Source organism: Seriola lalandi, unplaced genomic scaffold, assembly GCF_002814215.2.
Source record: "Seriola lalandi dorsalis isolate HSWRI2012SDOR001 ecotype SW California unplaced genomic scaffold, Sedor1 jcf7180002052274, whole genome shotgun sequence".
In the NCBI taxonomy this organism is placed as follows: Eukaryota; Metazoa; Chordata; class Actinopteri; order Carangiformes; family Carangidae; genus Seriola; species Seriola lalandi.
This window is the reverse complement of record NW_019522827.1, coordinates 4297364-4322257: the sequence shown is the minus strand read 5'-3', so window position 1 is coordinate 4322257 and position 24894 is coordinate 4297364. Positions and strand designations below refer to the sequence as shown.

Genomic DNA, 24894 nt, shown 5'->3' with positions numbered 1-24894 from the left:
TCTCCTTTTACCAAGGGGAGGGTGGGAGGGTGGGGGTGCGCTGGATGAATGGACTGGGGAAGGTGGTGCTGCGAGGGCCCCCGCTCTGCTCAGCCCCTAAGAAAACACAAGGCCCCCTTCCTCTAAACTGCCCACCAGACACATCGACATACACACCTAGGCACAGGGAACATGTGTACACGCGCAGACACACACTCAGAATTAATGGTCGTCTTGTGTACGGGCAGCAGGGTTAGGGGGCAATGAGTACGTATGTGGTGTGTCTGTATGTTGATGTGTTTGGGAGGCATAGAGGAGGAAGAAAGAAACGTCTGGTTGTGCATTTGGCAGGTATGCACACATGTGGATGTGAGTGAGTGTGTCCCTTGATTTTGTCCGTCACTTGACTTGAGGTAGAAACCTGCAAGTTCACAGATAATTACTCTCTGTAACCAAATGAAAATAAGTGATTCTAGTGACTTGTTCTTTGACTCTAGCATTAAATGAAAAAAATCAAGCACCAATTATTATTACATCCCAGTTACTATAACATTGTGGTGCCAGTTAAACCCTCTACACTGGCAGGGGATCTCTGCATGGAAACGTCACAGCGATGACAACCTGGTGCCATGGATGCTGACAAAATCTCACTGGTTCTTCCAAATTTTAGATATCAAGTTTCATTGTTACACAGTAACTGGAAGCAGAACAAAAAAGGCTAATACTGTAACTATGAAAAATAATTTATGTCTGTACCAGTGAGAAGTGCTTTAGGGTGTTCAAATTGCCTGACTGAAGGAAAACGACTTCAAGAACACAACTCTGTAGCCTACTTAGTCATATAGAAGACCACAATATGTATTATAAAGCTCCATGCTCCATTAAGCAGTATGAGGATTTTTGATTTCAGCACTAAATCAAATGAGTCAGTGTAATGTGAATTGGACAACAGTGCTGCAAATAGCTTAGAGTTAACACCCAACTGTGACACTTTAAGTTCTAACAGCTGGTTTTAGCCACTTTCTGACCACTTGTAGTCATTTTGGCTCATTGTTTTAGTTCTCCAGCCAGTCTCACTGCTCTCATTCAAAACCATAAACAGCTGCTTGCAGCAAACAAGCTCAAACAGGGCAAATATGAAACTTGAAAATGTTAGCTTGAAACAGCATTAGCTACTGAAGAAAGTATGTAGGTACCTAAAAACATATTTTTCTGAGGAATTAGTGGACCAAACATTAGCTAAACACACAAAATATACAATATGTCTATGTAGCAACTGTTTGCTAACATATAAGCCATAGCAACTGAATAAGCTAGTGGTGTATCAGGGCTGACGCCTTTTAGCTTGTTTTATTGTCTCTGTGCCCCCTAGTGGCCACAATTTACTTAGTGCAGCTTTGAGAACACAATAGACATTTTTTGTGTTTGTAAAATTGATCATGTGTTTTGTGGGCGGAGCTGAAATGGTGGCAGTCGGTAATTTACAACATAAGAATATGGATCAATCAGATGCCTTCTCCTGTGATTTTAATGGTTTGCCAGCAGAAGACGTTAAGTACGTGAATAAGTGAGCAGTGAGGGAACAATGAAAGTCTGGACTTTGTGGATCCATGGTCCATCCTCCCGGTAACACATGCTCATCCTACATAAAAATAACACCAACAATATTATGTGTCCTAAGGCTTAGCAAAGTCTGTGTTCAGTTATAGTCTAAAGTAAACGTCATATCACAGATATAATATCACTGAATGCCACATCCAATCTTGCATAAATACTGAGTGATGTTATAGCTAAACTGTTTATGAGCAATTTAGTTTGTTTACATGCTACCTCTCCTTACATGCTAATGTTGCTAAGGTTAGTCAATAGTGTTTACCATTATGAAATGGCCTACTGAGAATGCCAGCTTTGTGGTTGCTGCTGTTACTAATTTATTGCTATCAACTACATCATTGATTTTGCCTTTGTGTGTGATAAACAGTGGAGATCTCATCAGTTTAGTTTAGCACTAAGCTTTAGTGTCTTTGATGACTGTATTCTATAAAGATGATAATGGTCACCTTTCTATTCATTCCTTTTCTTACATCCAATGGCACAACAAGACATTGTTTTTCCTTATTACAGGTATTTGTCCACTTGTTTTTCTGCCACCACAATGCACTTACAACTGCAGTGACGTAAATGTGACGTCCACTCCAGATTGTTCTTTATACCTTCAAATAATTACATTGCTCAGCTGTTTTTTTTCACCCCCATGAGCACAGTGAAGACACTAGAGGTGATTTTAATTGAAGCACACACAATTCCACTAAGCTTACACCATTTTCTATAGGCTAACACACAGGTTAATACAGTGGAGTGAGGGCCATTGTAAAGTCAAGAGTTAGCCATTCTCCATAGTTGGTGAGTCCATTTGACATTATGGGCCTTCCATGGCTTTCCGAGTCATTGTGTCTGAAGCTGTATTTGCTGACGTAGGAGGTGCCTGTCTATCTAATGGCCATTTGTGTGCTCCATTAGTTCTTATATATGTACGTAAGTGTGTATATGTGAGTGTGTGGATTGTTGTGTTTGTGCCTGTTTGTCTTAACACAGGTTTACCAACCCCAACAATTGATAGCCTCACTCTAACATCAGCGCTTTGCTTCAGACTGTAGTGCAAACTGTGCATCAAAAACTCAGATTAAGAATGCTGGTCAAAACATATAGGCCCATATACTTTAATCAGTCACAACATAAAAAACAAAAGCAGTCAGCTAATGGTGTTTCAACAGGGGGCAGCACTCTGTAATTATGGAACAGGCTTTTGACGACATCATCCACAGAGGAAAATAATACGACAGGATTAAACAGAGAAATAAAAACAAAAAGAAAACAACACTCGGGGGACAAGAATTCAGAGAGAAAAAGAGGAGGGCAGGCAGAGGAGGAGACAGAGGAGTTATAAATGAAGAACAGAGAGAGGGAGGAGGAGGAGGAGGAGTGCGGCTTTGCAGTCATTAATTAGCCCGTTAGCTAGGGCCCGGGCGGTGCGGTTAGGGCCTGTGCCTTTGTGGGCCTGAAGGAAATGGGCCACATATGAAAGCCATTATAAGAACTGACTTAACAAAGACACATGCCTGTCAGCCACCAGGCTGGGCTGGGCCGCTCTGCCTACGGCACACAAAGGACCCTCCACCACTGTGTGTATGTGTGTGTGTGTGTGTGTGTGTGTGTGCGTGTATGCTTACATGTGTGTTTGTGCACATGCATGTGTGTGTCAGGGAAATATGAACAGTCCCCATGTGTATTTTTGCGTTAATGTAAACTGTCTCTACTTTTAGTTAGCTATATTATTGTTTATGTGAGAACTTGCATGCAAGTATGCACATTTTATGTATGAACATCTGTTGTTTCTTCACATGTTTTGGTGCCTGTGTGTGTGTGTGTCTGTGTGTGTGTGTGTGTGTGTGTGTGTGTGTGTGTGTGTGTGTGTGTGTGTGAAACCATATCTATCAGAGTGAGGCCTTCGGAAGCGTTTCTTTAACCCGTGGACGTCCCCCGCTGGCTCTCCACACCATTTAAAACCACATGACAGGAAACCTGGGTCACTTTGAACTCCGCTCCCCCAACAACAACACTGCACTGCACTTGCTGACAAACACACTGACACCATGCATGGAGAGAGAGGAACGACGGAGCAACGAGAGGCAGAAAAGGAAAAAATGGGCTAAAAGCAGCATCTCACTGGGTTTTCATTGTCTCCGTTCATGTATCAGACACAGATGAGCCTCAATTTCTCGTATATCAATGCTGATCTATTAAACTATGATAATTAGCCATAAAATTAATGCTATTTAATCACTGAAGCTTTGGTTAACTTTATTTGTCGTGATGATGGAACAGATAGCATGTGTGCACTGAGTACTGCACATCGGAGAGTTGCAACTATTCCACTTTTCTAGCAAAAAAAAAACCGTTTCTTATTTTTTCCATCTGGACAACATTTAGTGTTTCAAATTAAGACGTGAACAATAACTGGCACTTCTAAAAAGTGGTTTCACCACACTGAGGCCTATTCTTTTCAGCTGAAACAGTAGCATTTGGTCAGCTCCTCAGAGTATTGGCCTGAGAGGAGCTCAGGTCTGGATTTGATAAGTGGAAACAGACCGGTGCAGCGCTGCCTGTGTGTTTAAGGCCAACACACATCCGACACAGCGTAAACAGCCCGTACCCCAGTGACTAAGCCCTGGAGCTTAGCCATAATAATTCTAAACCTCTGTACAGTAGATAGACCATATGCTCCTTACTAAGCTGGGTTTGTTCGCCAAGAAAGGCTATTGTTTTAAAAATAACTTCAATAACAAGTTTGCGCACACCCGGCTGTGATTTATATATTCAGCAACTTTTCATTTCATTTAAATAAATTGTTTTAGTGTCTTTTCTGTATTCATCTCTGCACCTTAACTTAACAGTAGATAAGTAGTTCTGGCAATTTCAAATCAAATCCAGCATAAGTGCGAAACAACAGCAGATGCTTGTGAAGCTCTACATGATAACATGCTGCTCTGAACAGCTATTTTCTGCATATCCCTTCATCCTCAAAACCAAACATGACACAGTATCCGAGCCTCACAGCGTGGAAGAGGATCCGAGCAGGAGCTGGTTTTTATGGTCTTGCTCTCCCCTGGGGCTCAGAGGCCTAATGAAGTCCAATCCGAGCTTTATTAAGATCCAAGGGTGGGGCCTTGTTATAAAAAAAAAAGAAAAAAAAGAAGAAGACGAAGAAGAAGAGGAGGAGGAGGGGGTTGAGGGCAAGCCCTTGTTAAACTACATCGCAAGCGAGGAATGGGAGATCCAAAGCTTAAGAGCAATGGGGGGATGAGAGTCAAGCAGTCACAGTGGCAAGTGGATTCAGATTGTCTCACAGGTTGATTTAATTCAGCTACCATCCAACCACTTAAAAAAAATAAACTGATGAAATACAAGCTGGCCAACTTCCCACGTGGCTATCAGCTACAGTGTGCAAATTTACCAGCATTTGGCTCACAGCTGGTGGTAATTTCTTGGTGAATGTGTATGTGTATACAGAGCAGCGTATCAGGTGGAACAGATGTAGGAATAAGGGAAGGAAAAAAAAAACAGCAAATTTAAAAAAGAGAAACAGCAAGATATCTTTTTTTTAATCTGTATGTGTGTCTACAAATAACATTTTGTTATTGTCATTTCATTGTAATGGAGTAAATGAGAGAGAAAGCACTACAGAGCTGAGCGGAAAAAGTGTATGTGAAGGCAAAATAAAGCATTTGATTGAGACAGGCAGCGAGAGGAGAGCATGCTTGGGTGAAGAGAGGAAACACATGTTGATAAACAGACAACTGGCGAAAGAGAAAGAGTAGGAGGAAGCCCAGAGGAGGCTGGAGTATCGATCGCTGGGTGATCAATGCAAAAGTAAATGATTCAGCCATAACCAGGGCAATTACCGGGTCACTGCTGTGTGTTACTGTGTGTCTGTGTGTGTGTGTGTGTGTGTGTGGGTGTGAGTGTGTGTATCTGCATGCCTCCGTATGAAAGCAAGACTGTTGCGTTGTAACTGTTGTACTTTCCAATAGCAGGCAAAACATAAAAGAAAAGGTCACGACCTCTTGTGTTACTGTCGCCTTCCAATCGCTCACGACTCAATAATAATGGAGCAGGAAGAAAATGGACACTTAGGTCATCCTGACGGACGACAGCGTCAGGGAGGTGAGGAGAGTCTGCAGAGGGCAGGAGCAGTCAGCAGCCAGTGTGAGGAATATATGGAATAAGTGTGTCTGTGTGTGTGTGTGTGTGTGTGTGTGTGTGTGTGTGTGTGTGAGGGGGGGGGTGTCTGCCTACTAACCTGGATCTGTTGTTGGAGAATGTTTATCTTTTGCTGCTGCTGCAGGAGCTGCTGCTGTTGTCTGGCGATCTGCACACACACACACACACACACACACACAATGGGATGGAGAGAAAATGAGAGTTAATAAGACAAGGTGCATTATTTGTATATTGTGCTTTCCTTAATTCTGAGATGGTAAAGAATGAACTTAAACTAGCAAATTGCTGTGTTTATTGTTAAGTTACTTTTTAAAAAGAAATAAGAGGGAATTCTGGGAAATCTGGGTGAAAATCAAAGAAACAGCGATTGCACACGGAACTTCTGAACCCTATTGAAATCTCTCTTTACCAGAGCTTTTGACAGTAAATATTTATCAGGTATCCTCGACAAGTGATCAAGAAGGTTGCTGCAGCATCATAAAATCAGCACATGAAATCAAATTAAAATATACAGCATGTCTTGGAGCCCTGACACTCTGCTGACCAGCTGTTGCTTCGTTTATGATAACCCTTGCAGATGTGTGGCATGCAGCTTGTTATTGCTCCAAGAAACAACCTTATGGATTCAAACCAATCTGCTTCTTTTAAAAAGAGTTTTGGCACTGGATGGGAGAGCAAGAACGACTACAACAGAATGTGACAACACTTCATCACTGAGGGGAGAAAAGTTCAAGGCCTCTGAGAAGAGAAAACGGACGTGTGGAGAGAAAAGTTTGGTGGTCATGCTACGTTCAGGCGGGATGTATCTGACCTACAAAGGGAGAGAAGTGAGAAGTGTGGCTGTTTTGAAAGTTGTCAATGAGGTCAAAAATTCCTTGAATGCAGTATAGTAAATCAGAGAGGAGTTCCAGTGGCAGTGAGTCAAATGTCTGTTTGACCTCAGATTGTTATCTGTAAGGACCTCAGCCCAGTGCGAAGGATGGCACAGCTTATTCATGCAATCAGCAGCATGGAAAGTTCCTGCACAATTCTCTTCACCGACGGTGAATCTGTGAGACTGACATGTTTACTAGGCCAACCAACAACATCCAGCATGCCTCTGGTACCCACCCCCCCCCTCCTCTACCTTTGCACACACCCATCAACACTCATCAACAGGAGAGGCGATCATAGTTATTTCTTCCACGGTTGTTTTGATGTGAGATAGTCTTATGAAAAAACATCTGAAGTCAAGCGTTAAAGTGTTGACGGGCAGCTGGGACCGGCCAGTCATGTGGAGATAAAATCTTTAAGGGGCAGTATGTAAACTATTCGATCCTGCCCCCCCCTGAGCCAGAAAACTGAGGCAGCTGCCTCTCTTTTTTCTTGAGGAGTCGTTTAGTATATTTATTCTGAAATGTAATTACAGGCTGCTGAATGGGAGGCGGCGCCCCATTTGCACACATGTCATATTTCATTAAAGGCAGATTTCTCAGGGTTTGTCTGTAGGGCATTATCCTATCAAGTCTCAACAGCCAAATGACTGGCTGATATTGGAATCTGTCTTTCTTTGCACTCTCTCCATCTTCCCCGCTCCTTTGTGAAGCTGTGAAAGGTGGAATGTGTTGTGATGGGAGGTGTGGACTTGTCCAAACAGAGCCTGTCGTATGCCGACCTACAGTAACGTGTCGGCAAACAGCGAAAAACAAAGAGCAGCTCACCTAAACACCTCTTTGCTTAGGCTCTCTCTCTCCCTCTCTCTCTCTCGCTCTCTCTCTCTCTAAAACATGCTATTTTTTTTTACCTCTGCTTGACACCTGAAGACATGCTTCAGCAGCAGGAACTTCTGCTACCGCTTTTGAAGCCACACACATATGTTAAGGAAAAATTTTGTTTTTACTTCACAACTGAGGAAAGTTTGGCCGTCATTAATTTCAGATATGAAATCATTTAATAAACCAGCGTCATCAGAAACACAACCAGAACCAAGTCTAACAAGGTGAGGGAAGTGGTCAGGAAAGGGGTCATGTGACAAATCTAAGGGACACAGGATGAATACTATTTAATATTTTCTTTATGTTTTTAAGTAGTGTATAGTTTTAGGTAAAACAGTATATGAGGAGAGAATCAAAAGAATTTCTCACATTCAATACACAGCTGTTCACAAGGACACACTGCTTTGTTTTACGTGGTTACAGTAGCAATATAGGATGGGAAGAACTGATCTAACCAGTGACTAGTGACAGTAAGTAAGTATGAACTAGTTGCCGGTAACCTAGCAGGTTGAGCAACAGAACCTAATGGCCGTTAAAAAAGACAGAGTTGGCAGGTGTTGTTGCTGCTGTTAATGATAACGCCATTACAGATATGGGTACTATTACTATTATTTTCACTATAACATCCAAAGTGTTAATACAACAGCTGTTCGTGGTCTCCCCCATCCCTGAATCTGGTTCTGTTGCAGGTTTCTTACTGTTAAAGGGAGTTTTCACTCCCCTGTCGTCTTGCTCTTCCTCATTGTGGGAACTGATGAACTGGGTTTCTCTCTATTATACTGTAAGTGTATACTGTACTGAGTGTTGACCTCACTCTGTAATGCACTTTGAGGTAATGTGTGTTGTGATTTGGAGCTATACAAATAAAACTGCATTGAACTGAATTGAATTGAAACTATTCTGCACCTTCTTCTCTTCAACTTATAATAGGAAACTGACAACTTTAACACCTGTCACTCCACACTTTCTGTTTTCTTTGCCACTTTCTCTATACAACTACTGTTGGTGCTATCAAACCACATAAAAATGCACTAAAGAAATCCTTTCACTCTAACCACATACAGCTGCTATGAAGCTTGTCTGTCTATAAAGCCCTTGTACGTACACTAGCCGCACCCTCTTCTTTCTCTTTACACAACTTCTACTTCAGATAATAACTTGCTAATGCCAACTCTAACACAGTCACAAACACACACACACACACACACACACACACACACACACACACACACACACACATCCTGCAGCCCTCCCTACCTGCTCCTGCTGCTGTCTGGCCAGCTCCATCTGTTGTCTCTGCTTCTCCAGCTGTGAGGCGGCCATCTTTTTCTGCTCGTCATGGGCGGCGAGGAGCTGCTCTCTCAGATTGATCAGCTGACCGATCATGGTAGAAAGCTGGCGCTCCTTCTCCTCCAGGGACTCTGGTGTACCTGGACAGGAGGTTAGGAAATATTAGAAATTGAGTCAGCTAGCACTTGTTTAAATAAAGACATATTTGATGGAAATGCAGTAATGAATATGGAGGATGGTTTATAGCCAGAATTAAAAGGTTTGGTTCACTATTGGTCCATGGTCAGAGCAAGGTGGATGGAGCGTTCAGTTCCTTCTCACCACAGTCAGAAAATCAGGACAAAATTTGTTGACACTTGTTCGGTTAAAGCTCCATATTTTACAGTTTCCCTGTGCTTTATTTGAAGTGTTGATCCATAAGAAGATATATTTGTGGTTTTTGAACCAAAAACCATCTTAGTGTAGTTTTACATCTCCTCTCTCAGGCTTCTCTCTGGAGCTTTAGTAACAACAGGTCGATGAGCCAATCAGAAGAGATGAGGCTCTGATTCTCTCTTCTGATTGGCTCACTGTTTTCTGAGTGATCTAATAAAAATATGTCAGATTTCAGGTAAATGCTCAGAGAAACCAAATCTTCCAAGGTTGGATTTTGGGTCCAGGTGGGCGGGGCTTGGGGCATGGCTGAGAGCAGTGACTGCTTTGTTGTGACATCACAAAGTTCCAGAAGTCCTGACGGCTGGTTTTAAGGCTCAGTTTCTGAACACAGGCTGTGTGCATTTCTCTGTGGACTGAGGCTTTGATACTTTCACAGTATTAATATAGAACCTAGACCTGCTTTATAATCAAAGAACACATGGACATCTACCTTTAGACTATATGGGACTTTTAATCTGTTTGTGTTAATGTTAATAGAACAAAAACTGATTCACTTTACACTCAAACTCAGTGACTGCAAAACATTTTCTTCTTTGGTTTGAGTTACCTTGGAACTTTTTAATTCAAACAAAATCCCCAACAACAAACGCCTGCACACACCACAAAGAAAGACATATTCACATTCACTAAAAACCCTCATTCCCAAATTCCCATAAATCACCTGACTTGTAGTTACATCTTACTCCTCATTATCTTCTGTCTTGTCTCCACATGCCATCAGTGTTTATCACTTAGTGTCGGCTCCCAAGAACAATAAAATGAGTTTGACTTAACCTTTGCAAATAAGCAGGTGTCACAGGCTTTTGTCAGGTTTATGATTTAGACATTCTTGGGAGGTTTTAGTCAGGGAGAAGGACCAATTAGTAAGACTGTCCGGTAACTAGACTACATCGAAGGTATCAGGCAGTGATAGTAATATTTTCCTTTTATTTCAAGGCAAGATAAATAGATATGGCTAATTTATGTTCACCCAATTCACTTAATTTCATTAAGATTTCTAGCATGTTAAGAGTCTTTGATCACCTTGCTGGGGATTTAGTATGTGTACTTCACAAGTGCAGTTCTTGTCAGATCAGTATCAGTGTCAGATGTGAAATTCCCTATTACCTCTGTGCTCTTTATTCTTTGTACTTTTTAAAAGCTTTTTCTTCTCACAACATTCTCTCCACACTTCACTTCTCATCACTTCTAACACAACTGTTGGCCTTGGGAGGGTGTACGCACGGCGTCATCATCAAGACACTTCACTGAGATTTTATACATCAGTGTACCAGTTTCCTTTTGCATTGACAAGTAGATGATCCCTCACTGGCTTCCCATCCATGAACCCATTAACACTTTTGAGAGTCAAGCCTCGGATCTTTGCAAGTTGGGAAACCATGCGCCTCTCTTCCTGAGACTTTCGCAGTTCAAATGTACCACAACCCTTATGTCAAAGCCTCAACCAAGACAAAAACATTTCAGTCAAATTGTCACAAATAAGTCACAAATTGACCATTTATAGCAAATAGTTTGGCATAAAAAAAAAAAATTGTAAAAGCTGAGCAGAAAGTAAAAAGATGGACAAGGTAGAAGTAGAAGCCTTCACTGCTCTCCTTGATCTGATGTTTAAATGCTTAAAATCTCTTAATGTAGCTGCTTGTGGCTCGAAACAGAACTGTTTACTATTATTTTGCTTTGTGTTGCAAGTCAAGCTGACCATGGCCCAGACAAAAGGCTATGTTGCATTTAAAATTCAAGTGGATTTCAGGGACAGTTCTAGCACTCAGTTACAATTTGGTTTACATCTTAGCTGCAAAATGTTTGTACATTAGGAAACTATGTGTCCCTTTGCCCTGAATCCATGTTGAATTGACTGGTTTCTATTGTTGAGAGCTGCCACCAGTTGGCAGAGGGTTAACAGCATCCCTTATAGAAGCAGTACACAGTCTGATGGTGGAACCCCAGATTCCCACTGGCTAATTTACCTTTACAGCTGCAGTATAGGAAGCACAACACTGTCTGACCCTGGCGCTACTGTTGGTCTTGTTGTGTGTGTGTGTGTGTGTGTGTGTGTGTGTGTGTGTGATTCTTTTTGTTTTTGTCAACATGTTGTAAAGTTGTTGATTTTCTTTGTCAGTGCATGTGAAAGAGTTTTCTTCTTATGTGAAGGACTATAGACACACATGCAAGTTTATCTTCTTTGTGTGTGTGTCTGTGTGTGTGTCTGTGTGTGTGTGTGTGTGTGTGTGTGTGTATGTGTGTGTGTGTATACATATGCTTGTAGGGGACATGAACTCAAACACTTCCACACTAAAGTTTATATTATTTAGAAGTTCTTGCTCTTGTGTGTGTGTGTGTGTGTGTGTGTGTGTGTTTAAGGTCTTGCCCTGGGGCCATGTAGGGAGATTGCAGGGTGGCCCCAACACTACCTGCATACTAACAGAGTCTCCATTGTAGTCCTGTCAGGCCACTATTGTACCCTACACTGGCCCCCCTCAATCCCCCCAACACCCCCCAACACACAAACACACACACACACACACAAACAGAAATTACCCCTCAGCACCCCTGTATCAAAGGCAACATTCTCCTCTTCTTGTCTCTTTTTTCATGCTTTCATTCCTTCTTTTTTCAGTTTCCCCCAAACGACCTCTCCATCAGTTACAAGTCCAGAACCTCCTCTCCTCTCTCCTCTCATCCTATTTCCTCCTTCCCCTCTCCTTCTCTGTTTCCTTAATTCCTCCACTCCACTTGTCTTATATCCTTACCTCCTCTCCTTATTCCTTTCATATTCTCCTCACCTGTTTATTCTTTTTCTCCTCTCCTCTTCTCCCTTTTCCTTGGCTTTCATCACTTTCTTTTACTTCTCCTCTCTTCTCCCCTCTTCCCCTCTCATCTTACCTCTCCTTCCTTCCCTCTTCACCCTCATCACCTTCACCCTACTTTCATCTCCTCTCCTCTTTACTCACTCATCTATCTAACCTTCTTCTTTCCCCTCACCTCTCCTCTTTCACATCTCCTCCTCTCTTTTCTAATCAGCGCTCTCAATCACCTCGTCTCCATTTCCTCCCTTTTTCGCTCCTCATCACTTCCTCCCCTCCTCCCCTACTTCTTCCTATCTCATCTTATCACAACTCTTCTCTTCCCTTTTTCTCTTTTTTCTTCCTTTTTCACCCCTCCCTACATCTCTTTGGCCAATTTAGTCTTGCAACACTGATGGATACTTTATAATCCTGTCATGCTTCAAGACACACACACACACACACACACACACACACACACACAAACTTCTTCCTATTTCCCTACATTCCTTGCAGTGAAGTAAAGCCTATTGTGTAATAGCAACAACTGCGATTACAGCGCCATGATTCATCTTCGTGGATTATGGGTTGTGCATTCCAAACGCGACGCCTTGCGTTCTTTCGGTGCTTCTGGCACCAATAATCATCTCCGACGTTTTCCGTTTTCCATCCATCAGGATTATTCCCGACACCTGCTGAGGGCACCAGCCAAAACAGAAAGCCATTAAGTGTTTTCTCAGTCTGTTTGGATGCTCGGGACTCATGTCAAAACTTTCACTTCTGCATGATTTGTTAATGCCTAATTACACAATGTAGATTTATGGGATTAAAATCCAGCTTTTCTGTTCTGTTCTGTTTATGTTTTCATCTCAATATATATAATATGTATTAATATCACAAGTAATAAAATTGTTATTGCCACAGCAGAAAATGTACTAAGAAAGTGCAAATGAATGTTTTGCTACACCTTAAAGGTCCCATATAGTATAAAGGTAGATGTCCATGTGTCTAGGTTCTATATTAATACTGTGAAAGTATCAAAGAGCTCAGTCTATGGAGAAATGCACACAGCCTGTGTTAAGAAACTGAGCCTTGAAACCAGCCGTCAGGACTTCTATGACTTGTGATGTCACAACAAAGCAGTCAGACATGCCCCAAGCCCCGCCCACCTGGACCCATCATCCAACCATGCAGGATTTAGTTTCTCTGAGTGTTAACCTGAAATCTGCTATATTTTTAATAGATCACTCAGAAAACAGTCAGCTCACTGCCCTGTTGTTACTAGAGCTCCAGAGAGAAGCCTGAGAGAAACTACATTGAGATGGTCTTTGGTTCTTAAAACCACAAATAAAAAATCTTCTTATGGATCAACACTTTAGATAAAACACAGGAAAAGTGTGACATATGGGACCTTTAAAAACATTGTAGTCAAAGTATTTTTATACAACCTCACATTTTTAATGTACATCTATTTCTCTTTTGCTTGGATTTTGCTAAAGCCAGAAAATGAATATCATGTATTTCATTAGCTTATTTATGAATATGTGTACTTTATGTTTATGTGTGTATTATGTGTCAATCATTCATATTTATTTAGTTATTAAGTTATAAATGAAGGTATGAAAAAATGGATGAGTATTTTTATTGTTATTCAGTTATATGTTAATTCATTCATTGGATGGAGTTACACACTGTGCGTATGTATGACAAAACTTCATCTCAGCCACTTCCCTTTACACACACACACAAATACACACACACACACACCACAACACACACACACTCGAGCACAAGAACCACACATGAAAACACCCAAACAGAAACCATCACATACTCATATCATCACACCTCAAACTCTCATGTGGCCCTGAGCTTCTGCCAAACCGTCATGTTTCATGATGCCGACTGCGCCAAACTCCCACCATTCCTCTGGATGACTAAACCCTCTCCTCGCTGTCACACCACAACAAACACTGACACTCGGTTTCCCATCAGCCCACAGGCCCCGAGTCAAATACGATCATTTTGTCAAAACAAGTGTCACGATCTCCTTTGGGCAGCAGGGCACAAAGAATAACCTAGTATCAAGTTTAATTTGCACACAGTCAGGCATACTGCGCACAAACAGCTCACTTTCCCACACAGTCAGCAGCATATATATGAAAAGTTGCAGTGGATAAGATGCCTGATTTAAGTGACTCTTGAATGTCAGTGTGATTATTGCTGCCAGATGTGCCAGCTCCAACATCTGTCAGTAGAATCAGACACTTTCCATCCATCTGTTCTTTTTTGCATCCAACACCTTCTAATTTTTTTTGTGGTGATGTGCAGTAGTTTTGGAAAGTTTCATATTAGCTGATGGAAAAGTTGTTTCAGAATACATGATGAAGCTGCTTTTGTATCTGCTTTTTGCTTTATTTCCGTAATTTATCATGTTTATATCTTCAGTGTAAATGCATCACTGCTGTATTGCCATGCCACGTTACAAAAATGTGTGTAAGTAGAAGAAACAAATTCATTTATGAATATAACACACTGTAAATAATTTTAGAGTTATATAAGAGTTGGTGGTACTTATGCATCCTTCTACATTATTTGCATTATACTAGCTGATTTATAGATGTTTTTTGAAATATCACTTAAACAAACCATCAGAAACTGTTTTTTATGCATCAGGGTTTTATATTGCAATAAGCAAAAAAAAAAAAATATTCAGTCAACTTCTACCGTAAATGAGTAAAAACACATCGCTGGTGTGAGGGAAGAGAATGACAGGGAACAAATAAAGCTTAGTGCAACAGATTTGTTTAGCAGACTGGTTACAGCAGCTAACACCATCACCACAAAGCTAAAGTGAGAAAATTATCACAAAACTGAAGTGAAGTGTTAAAATGTCACCTGGTTCCCACAGTTGCCCTGTTGGAGCTGCACACAGGGTTGCAGTAGGAGAGTGTGGTCATTCTGGGCACACACCCAGATGTGTGCAACACTTTTTGTGTGTGTGAAGCAGGACATACTTCAAAAGCATGTTTCTTTACAAGTCTTCAGTGCAAGAGTTTAAAAATATATAGATACATATATATGTATGTATATACTGAACATTACAAATGTGTTGAAATGCATTTGTCATCGCTGATGAATGTATCAGTGCAAAAAGGAGGTCATCGCTTTTCCTCACCCTAAAAATAACTGCCACTGAACAAATAGGTTCAGGTTGTTGTTTGAGGAGACACAGAGCAACAGTTGAGTTTGTGTATTTAGGTCAGTCAGGCCGGGCTTCATTTCAGCCATCAAGAAGAAGAAATAAAAGACTTTGACGCTTGAATTCAATAAGAGCGTTACGTTGGTCAGGACACAGCTGGACGAACAGAGGCATCCCTGTGTGTGTATTTTCATGTGTGTGTGTGAGGGTGGGTGTGTTTTACTATATTTGTGGGGACCAAAGGAGCACACTATACTTATGGGGTCAGACAGAACTGTGGGGAACACAATGCTGGACCCTGCAAGTTTAAAAGGCTGTTTGAGGGTTAAGACTCTGTTTTAGGACTCAGGTTAGAATTAGGCTTGGGTTAGGCATTCACTTGTGATTAAGGTTATGGTATGGGGGTAGGGAATGCATTATGTCAATGACAGGTCCCCACAAATATAGTAAAGAAAGAATGTATGCGTGTGTGTGTGTGTGTGTATGTGTGTGTGTGTGTGTGTGTGTGTGTGTGTGTGTGTCAGAGAGATCCTTTTAGCACGTGCATGTAAGGGGTACATTCTTTATTTATGCATGTTTATTAGTGTCTTCAATTAGCACACAAGAAATTGATCTACTGCACATTTCAGGTGTATGTATAGGACAAGTGTGCTGTTGTCTTGGTTCTGGTTGCCATCACTGAATCTCAGTCAAAATGTACTTAAATATGTCACAAAAATAAAATAAAATATAATATCATATATTTACTTTTAACAGAAATATTGAATTACACGCATTAAGAAGCAGATACATGAAGCTAGTATTTACCACAATAAAAATGATCATGTGTTTTCATGTGAGCATGTAATGCTAGCTATTATCATTGTACATTAAATATGGTCAGAATTCATCTGTCATTTCATCAGGACTTTCTTGCCCATTCCTAAACCTCTCAAGAAGCACTTAAATCCAGGATGTGCCCCTTTGACCAACCCTGTCTCCTAGAAATCACCTTTATATATCACTTAATTGATTGAATGATTTTTCAATTATATTGTGGTGACAAATTTAATTGCTTGCTGGATTATGTTTAGAGGCAATGTTTTTTTGAGTGAATGAAACTCTGCATTCATCTACCACACCAGAGTCACAGGGAGGTGTCCAGAGGGGACGGTGGCAGGACTTCAGGCTTCACCTCTAGAGTCTGTGGTTCAATTTATGCAACAAAAACACTTTGTTTAGGGAAACATTGTGGTTTTGGTTAAATGTCAATAAACACATTATATCTGAAGCCACCGTGGACCTTTTCTTTATTTAACCAGACCACCATCTTCGCATGACCTTAATCATGTGCTGCCAGAGTTAAAACGTAACTATATAAAAACTGAAAGAAGCTGTGGTGATTACAAGAGGAAAGTGTCCTGCAATTTTAGATAGTTTAGCAGAACTTTTTGCAACCTGCCAGATTTGTTAATTAACAACAGTTCCTCCCTATGTTAACAGAAAACATTATCTGAGACTGTCCTCCCATAAAAATGACCCTATAGGTCATCTGTGCAAGTAGCTTATTATGACCCAGTTACGTTTCATTGTTAGGCAACCTGTAGGGGCTGTATTATTTACTATAGGAACAGAGGAAGAAGGCTGGTGACAAAGTCCACATATAGAGGTCGGGGTGGGTGGGTCAACAAAACGATTGACTCCGATACGAGGAGCGCTGCCCCTTTGACAATGACTAATTTTTTTTAACCACATCCATTCTAGAACCTTAACCAGACCATGAGCATGAAGGTCCACGGGTTGTAGCATAGGGATAGATGATCAATGGCTGTTTAGGTTTAAGGACTTGTTGCATTACGTTCAACTCAAAACATATTTGCTTTTGCTCTTTAGATGTGTTTAATTTCTACCATTTCTAGGTGATATGATTATCTCCACACATGCTTCACCAGTCCAAGTGGTATGTTAAGATATTAAGACATGTTTACTTAGGGTTAGACATACAATAGGACCATAGGTGGGGTTCTTCTCTGCCACGCCCACTGACAGACATTAAATCTGTACAGCACTTGGAAGTAAGTACTTCCTGACAGACTCAACTCAGGGTGCAAGTTCAGCATTTTTCCTCTCATTTAATACCTTTTTTTTTTGCCTCTTCCTCTTGATCTTCATCAGACTTGAGAAAAAAGTCAAGTCAAATTGTATCGGCTAACCTGTGTTTTATATGAGTGATGATCTGAGAGCTTATCAGGAATAAATTAGTGATTTATTTACAGATTTCAGGGGCAAATAAAATTTCACAAGGGATAAGAAGTAACCTGCCCTCTTTAAGTGGGTAAAAGTCACAAGAGCTGCAAAAGCTCTGCAAAGCAACACACAGCAAATAAATAAATAAATAAAAAGTGTGAGTGACAGAAGTTTAGCTTTAAAATCTGCGGCTTTGAAAAGTAGCAAACTAGTTTTTACGAGCTGATAGAAAAAAAGAAAATAAAACTTACAGCAGTGAGACATAAACAGACTCACTAAAATATAAGTGGAAAACTGAATGACCTTGCATTTTTAATTTACAGCAAAAGCCTGAATAAAAAGCTTCCAGTGTGCATGTTATCTTTGTCTCGAAAAATACTTGAACTTCAAAACAATTTTTTTTTTAAAACTTAAATGTATTAAGAGATATTTAATGGAGTCTGGGAGACAGAGGTCAGCAGGATGGATTTAAGGTTAAACCAACAAAAAAGCCTAAAATTTCCTCTACTTTCATGTAAAATAAACAGAAAAAGAAATTCAATTTACAATTTAGTCCAAAACGATATAATTTCTTGGGGGGGGGGCCTGACTCACGGGCCTTTGCTGCATGTCATCTCCTCTCTCTCTCACCGTACTATCAAAAATAAAAGCAAAAAAATATAACATAAAAAAGAAATAAATAAAGTGTGTGTGTGTGTGTGTGTGTGTGTGTGTGTGTGTGTGTGTGCAGATGGAGGGTGTCAGTGTGAAGAGAGAGAGTGGAGTGAGAGTCAATGTCAGTGCTGTTCTGCTGCAGGAGGTTCTCTGTAGTCTCTTTCTCCCTCTTTCCACAGAGGAAATGCTTCTCATTTTAACGGGAGACGATCACAAACGGTTTCTCTCACTGAGTGGAGCTCGACTGCGGAGCCGTTACCAACTAATGTTACACACAGACAGAATCCACTGGAGCTCAGGGAGCGGGAAGCGTTTCTCAGTTTCATAAAGTTACATGTATTTCACCTCTGTCTATTAATTGTCTTTCATTCAGCAGGTGTAAGAGCAAATCACTGATGATCATCATAATTCAAGAAAACTGCAGCTGCTGTGATTCGCTGCTCGTGACTGAGTTATAAACTGAGTCATGGTTACAAAAACCTCAACATAACATTTCAGTGGAAATCAGTGGGATATCAAACAAACATTGTTTTCTCTTTCCTATCACTTACTAGAAGCAGCAAGCACTTATTAGAAACAGTGAGCATCACTGCCGGAGGCTCACTGCCTTTAAATGTCATTTTTATGAAAAAAAAAAAAAGAACAACAACCCACGTTCTTTTATTTCTCACATATTCACCACTAAAGGAAGAAAACTTGTGATACGGTAACAAGGATGATTAAGAATATAAATCACTATAGAAAGTAAAAAAAAAAAAAAAAGCATTGACAGAAAATGGAAATGAATGGTTCATTATTCACCAGTTCGGGGGAAAGTCATCAGTAAACCACACAGTTTCTGCAAATGGTATTTGTAAAATGTGTTTTGCTGACATTTTTGTCTAATTGAATGTTATTAAAAAAAATGCGACTTACATCATTTTAGTGTTTAAAATAAAGATGATAGTCTCCTGTTTTTTTGCTTAAAAACAAAAAATTGAATATATAGAGGTGAAGTAATCAATACACCAATTACCTATACCTACACTTTACAAGCAAGAGAAAACAATCAGACATGAAGAGAGTAAGACAAAAAATCTACTTTTCTTTCTAGTCATATCATTTAAAATGACTGCCTTCTTTTATTTTCAGGGGATGACATGCATCTCATTCGCTCTCCACTTTAACATGAGACCCCCTCCCCCCACAATGCTGCTATTTTCACTTTTGAATACCAGAGCAGGTCAAGAATATATTTGCCTTGCTGCGATTTATAGCTTCATAAACGCTATTTGCTGATGCGGACAAAAATATTGGAGCAAGTGTAGCCTCTCCCCTCAAACACACACACCCTTTAATCAAAGTTACAATTACAACCTGGGCTGTTTAAAGCAGCCGCCGCCGCTCTTTCTATAGTGACAGGTAGGAGGCCTGGAGACCGTTTACTCTCTCTTGCTTTCATATGCAGACGCATGCTCAATGTATACACATGGAGGAGAGAATTACAGCACATCTGACCGTTTCTTACCCTCAATTTAGCTTTGAGGAACAGTGTCCTTTTACTGTGCACATACCATTTGCTTGTTTTGTAATGATGATGTTGGTTTTTTGGTCAAGCACAGACAATAAGCAGAGGACCCTCAGATGCTGAGGATCTGCAAGTTTTCTTTTAAAGCTTTCTTTCTTTCATCTTTCTTTTTTTCTTTCTTTCTTTCTTTCTTTTAGTTTTAGCTGTGGCCTTGGTGTGGTTTTTTTTCTCTGACTCTTACCTTTGACCTCCCCCAGCAGTTCGTTGGCATTCAGCCGGTCAACACGCTCCTTCCAGTCTTTAGACAGGAGCCTCTCCATGCAAGATGGTTCTACACAAAGACAGAAAATAATCGCCTTTACTTTTGGTTGTCTTTAAAGAGCTTTCCATACTGACTCATCAAGGACCTGATAGTCACTGAGGCCAATGAAAAATCCAAATTTATCAGTGTCACGTTTTTTCAAATGACAACTGTTCAGATTTGTAAATGGTTTTGAAGTAATTAAAAAAGATTTGATGTATTTTAAGAAGATGATGCATAAAACTGTTAAAGCCATGCAGTGAAAGACAGAGGAGGATAAAGTGGGCAATGAAAAAGAAGAGACAGATAAAAAGTACAAGAGAGAAAAGAACCAATTAGTATGAATTGTTCGATTTCCAAAAATAAAAACAAGGAACCGTCTCCTCCTCCTTCCTGTCCTCAAAAAAAAAAATAAAAAATGCAGCAGCCATCCAGCTGACCAAATGAGAATGTCTGCATTGTTTTTGACACAGGGTCTTATTTGTGGCTGTTTTCTTTCTCACAATGTGTCTCATAGCCTCAGGATAATAGACATCAGAGACACGTGGTCTCATAAGATTCATAAGGTCTCATTTGTTCAGTCAGAGTCCTGCTGTGAACTTTACTCCAACAATGGGAACTTTTCAATTCTTCACCAGGCGGAGAGACGAACGGAGACATACACATCTGCACATGGACGAGCATGAGTCTGAGTGTGATGTCCATGAAGACACAGACAGATGTGCACAGAGTGGAGTGCGCAAGCTGACAGGTGTCAGTAGTGAAATGTAACTGAATACATTTATATTACTAGTTACATTTGTCCATCTTATGCTACATTCACGTCAGTCAATTTCAGACAGAGATATTGTAATTTTAACTCCATCACATTCATTTGACATGTATAGTTACCAGTTTCTTTGCAGATTAAGACTGTATATACAAAACAAAAAACTTTACAACCCCTTTTTAATCATTTTTATGCTCAACAATTTTCAGAATCGGCCGTAAAAGTAAAAAGATTCCACTGCTCCTGTCAGTGTCCACTTGCAAGATTGAAGTCACGTATTCGGGCTCAAGATTCACAGGAAATGATGCATGCGCATGCTGGATGAAGCCTAGTGTATGCATGTTTTTCACGTGACGAAGAGGATTACAGCATCGGACATTGTCACCGTCTTCTTTATTAAGACAACATCACACACACAATGACTCTTCCCAGCTCCTGGTAGGTGCGCCTCAAACAGGCACATGAGGTGCTCTTCTTCTGTTGCACGCCCATCAGAGTAGGAGTGTGTGCTGTCCTCAGCGGTCAGTACATGTGTCACTTCACCTACACCTGCAGCTACTGCCAGTTACTGCAGACGCAGGTGTCTCCAAGATATTATGTTAATATACAACTAATTTGCAACAGCAAGTAAATTTTGTAGAAAAAACTGCAACCATGTTATCTTAATATAATAGGATATGTTGTTAACATATCAGTACAATGTTCAGAGCCAATGTATTTGTTTTCAGCCAAAATGTCTGATCTTACAGGATAGTATCCATTAGTGACTACAGCATTTTTACACTTTGTAATTTGACTCATAGCACTTGTTAAAGGCTAATGTGAAGATCTTGGTCTGGATTAAAACAGAAAGAGTTCACAGTAACTTCCAATACAACCTAAACTGCAGTTTCCTTAATCTTAACTCAAGTGCTTTTGTTGCCTCAACCTCAAAAAAGACAGAACTGTGGATGCAAACTCTGTTCTGTGGTGTGACAGTCACCCACCATCCCCCCCCGACATCGTCTCTAAACATCATCTAGCTAGCGAATGCGTTGCCATCACAACGTAACTTGAGAAAACAGTTTGATTGTATATGAACACAATTTCAGGGTTGACAGCTGACACCAAGTCAACAGGACTGAAATCTTAAGGATTTAACCTGTAAATGCTGTAGACGTTCATCTACTCCTTCAACCACTTCAGTTCGAGGTGACACTCTGGTTTGCATGCCAGCGGACGCGCCACAGATAGTGTCACGGTCACGCAGGGCCCCTCAGTCACCAAGGATGTCCAAAAAACACAAACACACACACACACACACACACACACACACACACACACACAAAAGGGATACATTCTTCGGCGCTGTGTGGAAAACATGCCCCTGAGGTCTTGCCTGATTTAGAATGGTTAAGTCAGACAATAGCTCATTTGTGGCGCCTTTATCCTGACAAAAGGCGCTATAGGCATTCATAAGGGCACATGGCCTATTGTGAATGGCTTAATGTTTGGTTTGTGCGTATGGGCCCATTGTGTAGTCATGAGATGCCGTCCACCGGCCCGAGCACAACTTCCTCATTGAGTCCATTAAAGCCTTGCATGTTTACAGTAGGATTATGATTGTTGTAAATAAGCTAATGCAGCCGTCCAGATCACATGGGATCAATGTAAACAAAGGGGAGGGAGGGCGTGTGGGGGGGGGGGGGGTGGCAGACAGGCTACAACACAAAGACACAACTTGAAAATGACAGTGATTTCTGATGATTTCCCACATGCGGGTATTTCCAGACAGATGGCCCTCGCTGCAGTAAAATAAGGTAATTAATACAATTTCCCCTCAGGACAAAGGAAAACACCCGATTCTTTTTAGATTTACTGGACAAGCGGCTCCACTGGATATGTATTTGTGTACATTTGGTTCAATTGGTGATATTTACAGCCTGTAAGGGGGGGGGGCTGGAGGATGGGGCTGGGATGAGAGGCTTTTTTTTCTCATCACGGGACCTAAAGTGCGCTCGTTCAGCGGGGCCTAGAATAAAACAAAATTAGGAGCCGCAATTTATGGGAGCACTTAGGGAGGAAAATACAACCTGTAACTCCAAGACACATCTGCATAAGTCAGGCCTGTGTGTACTCTGATTCACAATTTATACCCCCCGTACCAATAAACAGATCAGACGAGGAGACAGTGGGGAGGGTGGGGGAGGGGTGAGATGTAAATGGGGAAGGGGGACGAGGAAGAGGTAAAAGAAGAGAGAGGGATGAGAGGGAGATGTTTTACCCTAGATGGCTCGCTATCTGTCCCCACCACCGACTCAGGGATCAAGTACTGTTTAGATTGGAGGGTGGATAAAAATTCCTAGCTGTCCGAACACCGGCTTTTTTATCAAGTGAAGGAGAAATGCCGGAGATGGATGAGTCGAAGAGGAGCAGGGGGAGTGAGGAGGGATGGGCCGAGGAGCGGAGGAAGAAAGGAAGTGGGAAAAACATAGGAGAGGCAAGATACAACGATGTGGTAGGTGAGCTGAGGAGTAGGATGATGAAGATGCTTGTTTCATCTTCCATAAGTACTCAGTGTTATGAGCTAGAAAAGAAGAATAAAAGGGGGGTACAGAAATGAAGAAGAGGGAATATAAGAGAAAAAGAAAGTAAGGAGCCTTACGTCTAAATGCTGTACGAATATTGATACATGGAAATACATTAATGATAAACCAATAGATGCTGATGATAAAGTGTTTTATTTTTAACATTTGGCAACTGCTTTATTTTCCTCAATGAAAAATTATTGGACATGAAAGTTTTTGTAACCCTTAACCTAGAGATCAGTTTCTAATTGGTTGTAAACCAGATGGTTTCAGGGAAAGACGGGAAGAAGAGCCAGAGAGACGGGATAAGCGAGCAGTAAAATGAAGTGAAGGAAAGACAGAAGAAAGGTGAAGGAGATAAGAAGTTGATAAAGACGGAGAGTCGTAGTAAATCAGTGCCGAGGCAGCGAGCGAGGCGGCGAGTGTTTGGGGTAAACACACTTTTATCACCTGTCCCTACGCCAACCTGCCAAGAGACAGTGTTATGGGTGTTTTACATGAGCCACAGGCAACTTACTGTGTGTGTGTGTGTGTGTGTGTGTGTGTGTGTGTGTGTGTGTGTGTGTGTGGCAGGGCAAGCATCAACACTCCCAAACAGCCACTGCCAAGAACAACACAGTCTGCCACAGGCTTCCACTCAGACTGAGTCTCTCGCATTTCCCTCCTTCTGTTTTTCTCTCTCTCTGTTTCCATGTGGACAGAAGCTTCTCATGGAACGAATCTTCAGTAAAATGTCCTAAGTAGAGCAAAGCTGTAGAATAGTGCCATGTCGACATTTAGTTTTAATGTTATCCGCAGTGTTTCTCAACATAATAATCACTGGACTCTCCTGGTAACAAGATTTAAGTTACCGCCACCAGTTTTACTTATATGAACTTTAATTTTGGGGAAATCGTGGTTTTTCCAGCACTTTGGTTCAACAGCCGCAAGGGTCAGCTGTTGTTGCTATGGAGAACTTTGTTGTCATAGTTGCCAAATTCATGCCGAATCGACTCAGAATCTGCAAGTGAACTGGATAAATTGCTGAATATTTTATCTGGTTTGTTTGAAGGCATAATATTTATCTTCGACTGATGCTCACAGATGTTTCTTACCAAAGTTGGAGTTAAAGAAATAGTTCAACATTTTGGGAACTCATGTCTGTGAGCTGAATATGAAGAGAGAGATGTCAGCAGGTGGTTAGCTTAGCTTAGCATAAAGACCCAAAATGTTAAAGGTCCATATTTCTCTTTCATTGTTTTATTTGAATTGTTGATCCATAAGAAGATATATTTGTAGTTTTAAGAACCAAAAACCATCTCAGTGTAGTTTTACATCTCCTCTCTCAGGCTCCTCTCTGGAGCTCTAGTAACAACAGGTCAATGAGCCAATCAGAAGAGAGGAGGGTCTGAGCCTCTCTTCTGATTGGCTGACTGTTTTCTGAGTAATCAAACAAAAATATAGCGGATTTCAGGTAAACACTCAGAGAAACCAAATCTGGCAAGGCTGGATGGTGGGTCCAGGTGGGCGGAGTTTGGGGCATGACTGAGAGCGGTGACTGCTTTGTTGTGACATCACAAAGTTTCAGAAGTCCTGACGGCTGGTTTTAAGGCTCAGTTTCTGAATACAGGCTGTGTGCATTTCTCTGTGGACTGAGGTTTTGATAC

At 41.0% G+C, this 24894-nt stretch overlaps 1 protein-coding gene across 5 annotated transcripts in view; it reads right to left on the bottom strand.

The window, feature by feature from the left end:
- LOC111650381 (transcription factor SOX-6-like) overlaps positions 1-24894 on the bottom strand; it is a 117515-nt gene that overhangs the window by 35268 nt on the left and 57353 nt on the right. For 4 of the 5 annotated variants that reach the window (XM_087172344.1, XM_087172346.1, XM_087172345.1 and 1 more), the window contains exons 5-7: positions 19853-19942; positions 8772-8944; positions 5840-5908 (exon numbers count right to left, since the gene is read on the bottom strand). In XM_087172344.1, coding sequence (XP_087028470.1) covers positions 5840-5908; positions 8772-8944; positions 19853-19942 — 332 coding nt within the window. The remainder of the gene's footprint in view (positions 1-5839; positions 5909-8771; positions 8945-19852; positions 19943-24894) is intronic. The other variant, XM_087172347.1, reaches the window with a different exon arrangement.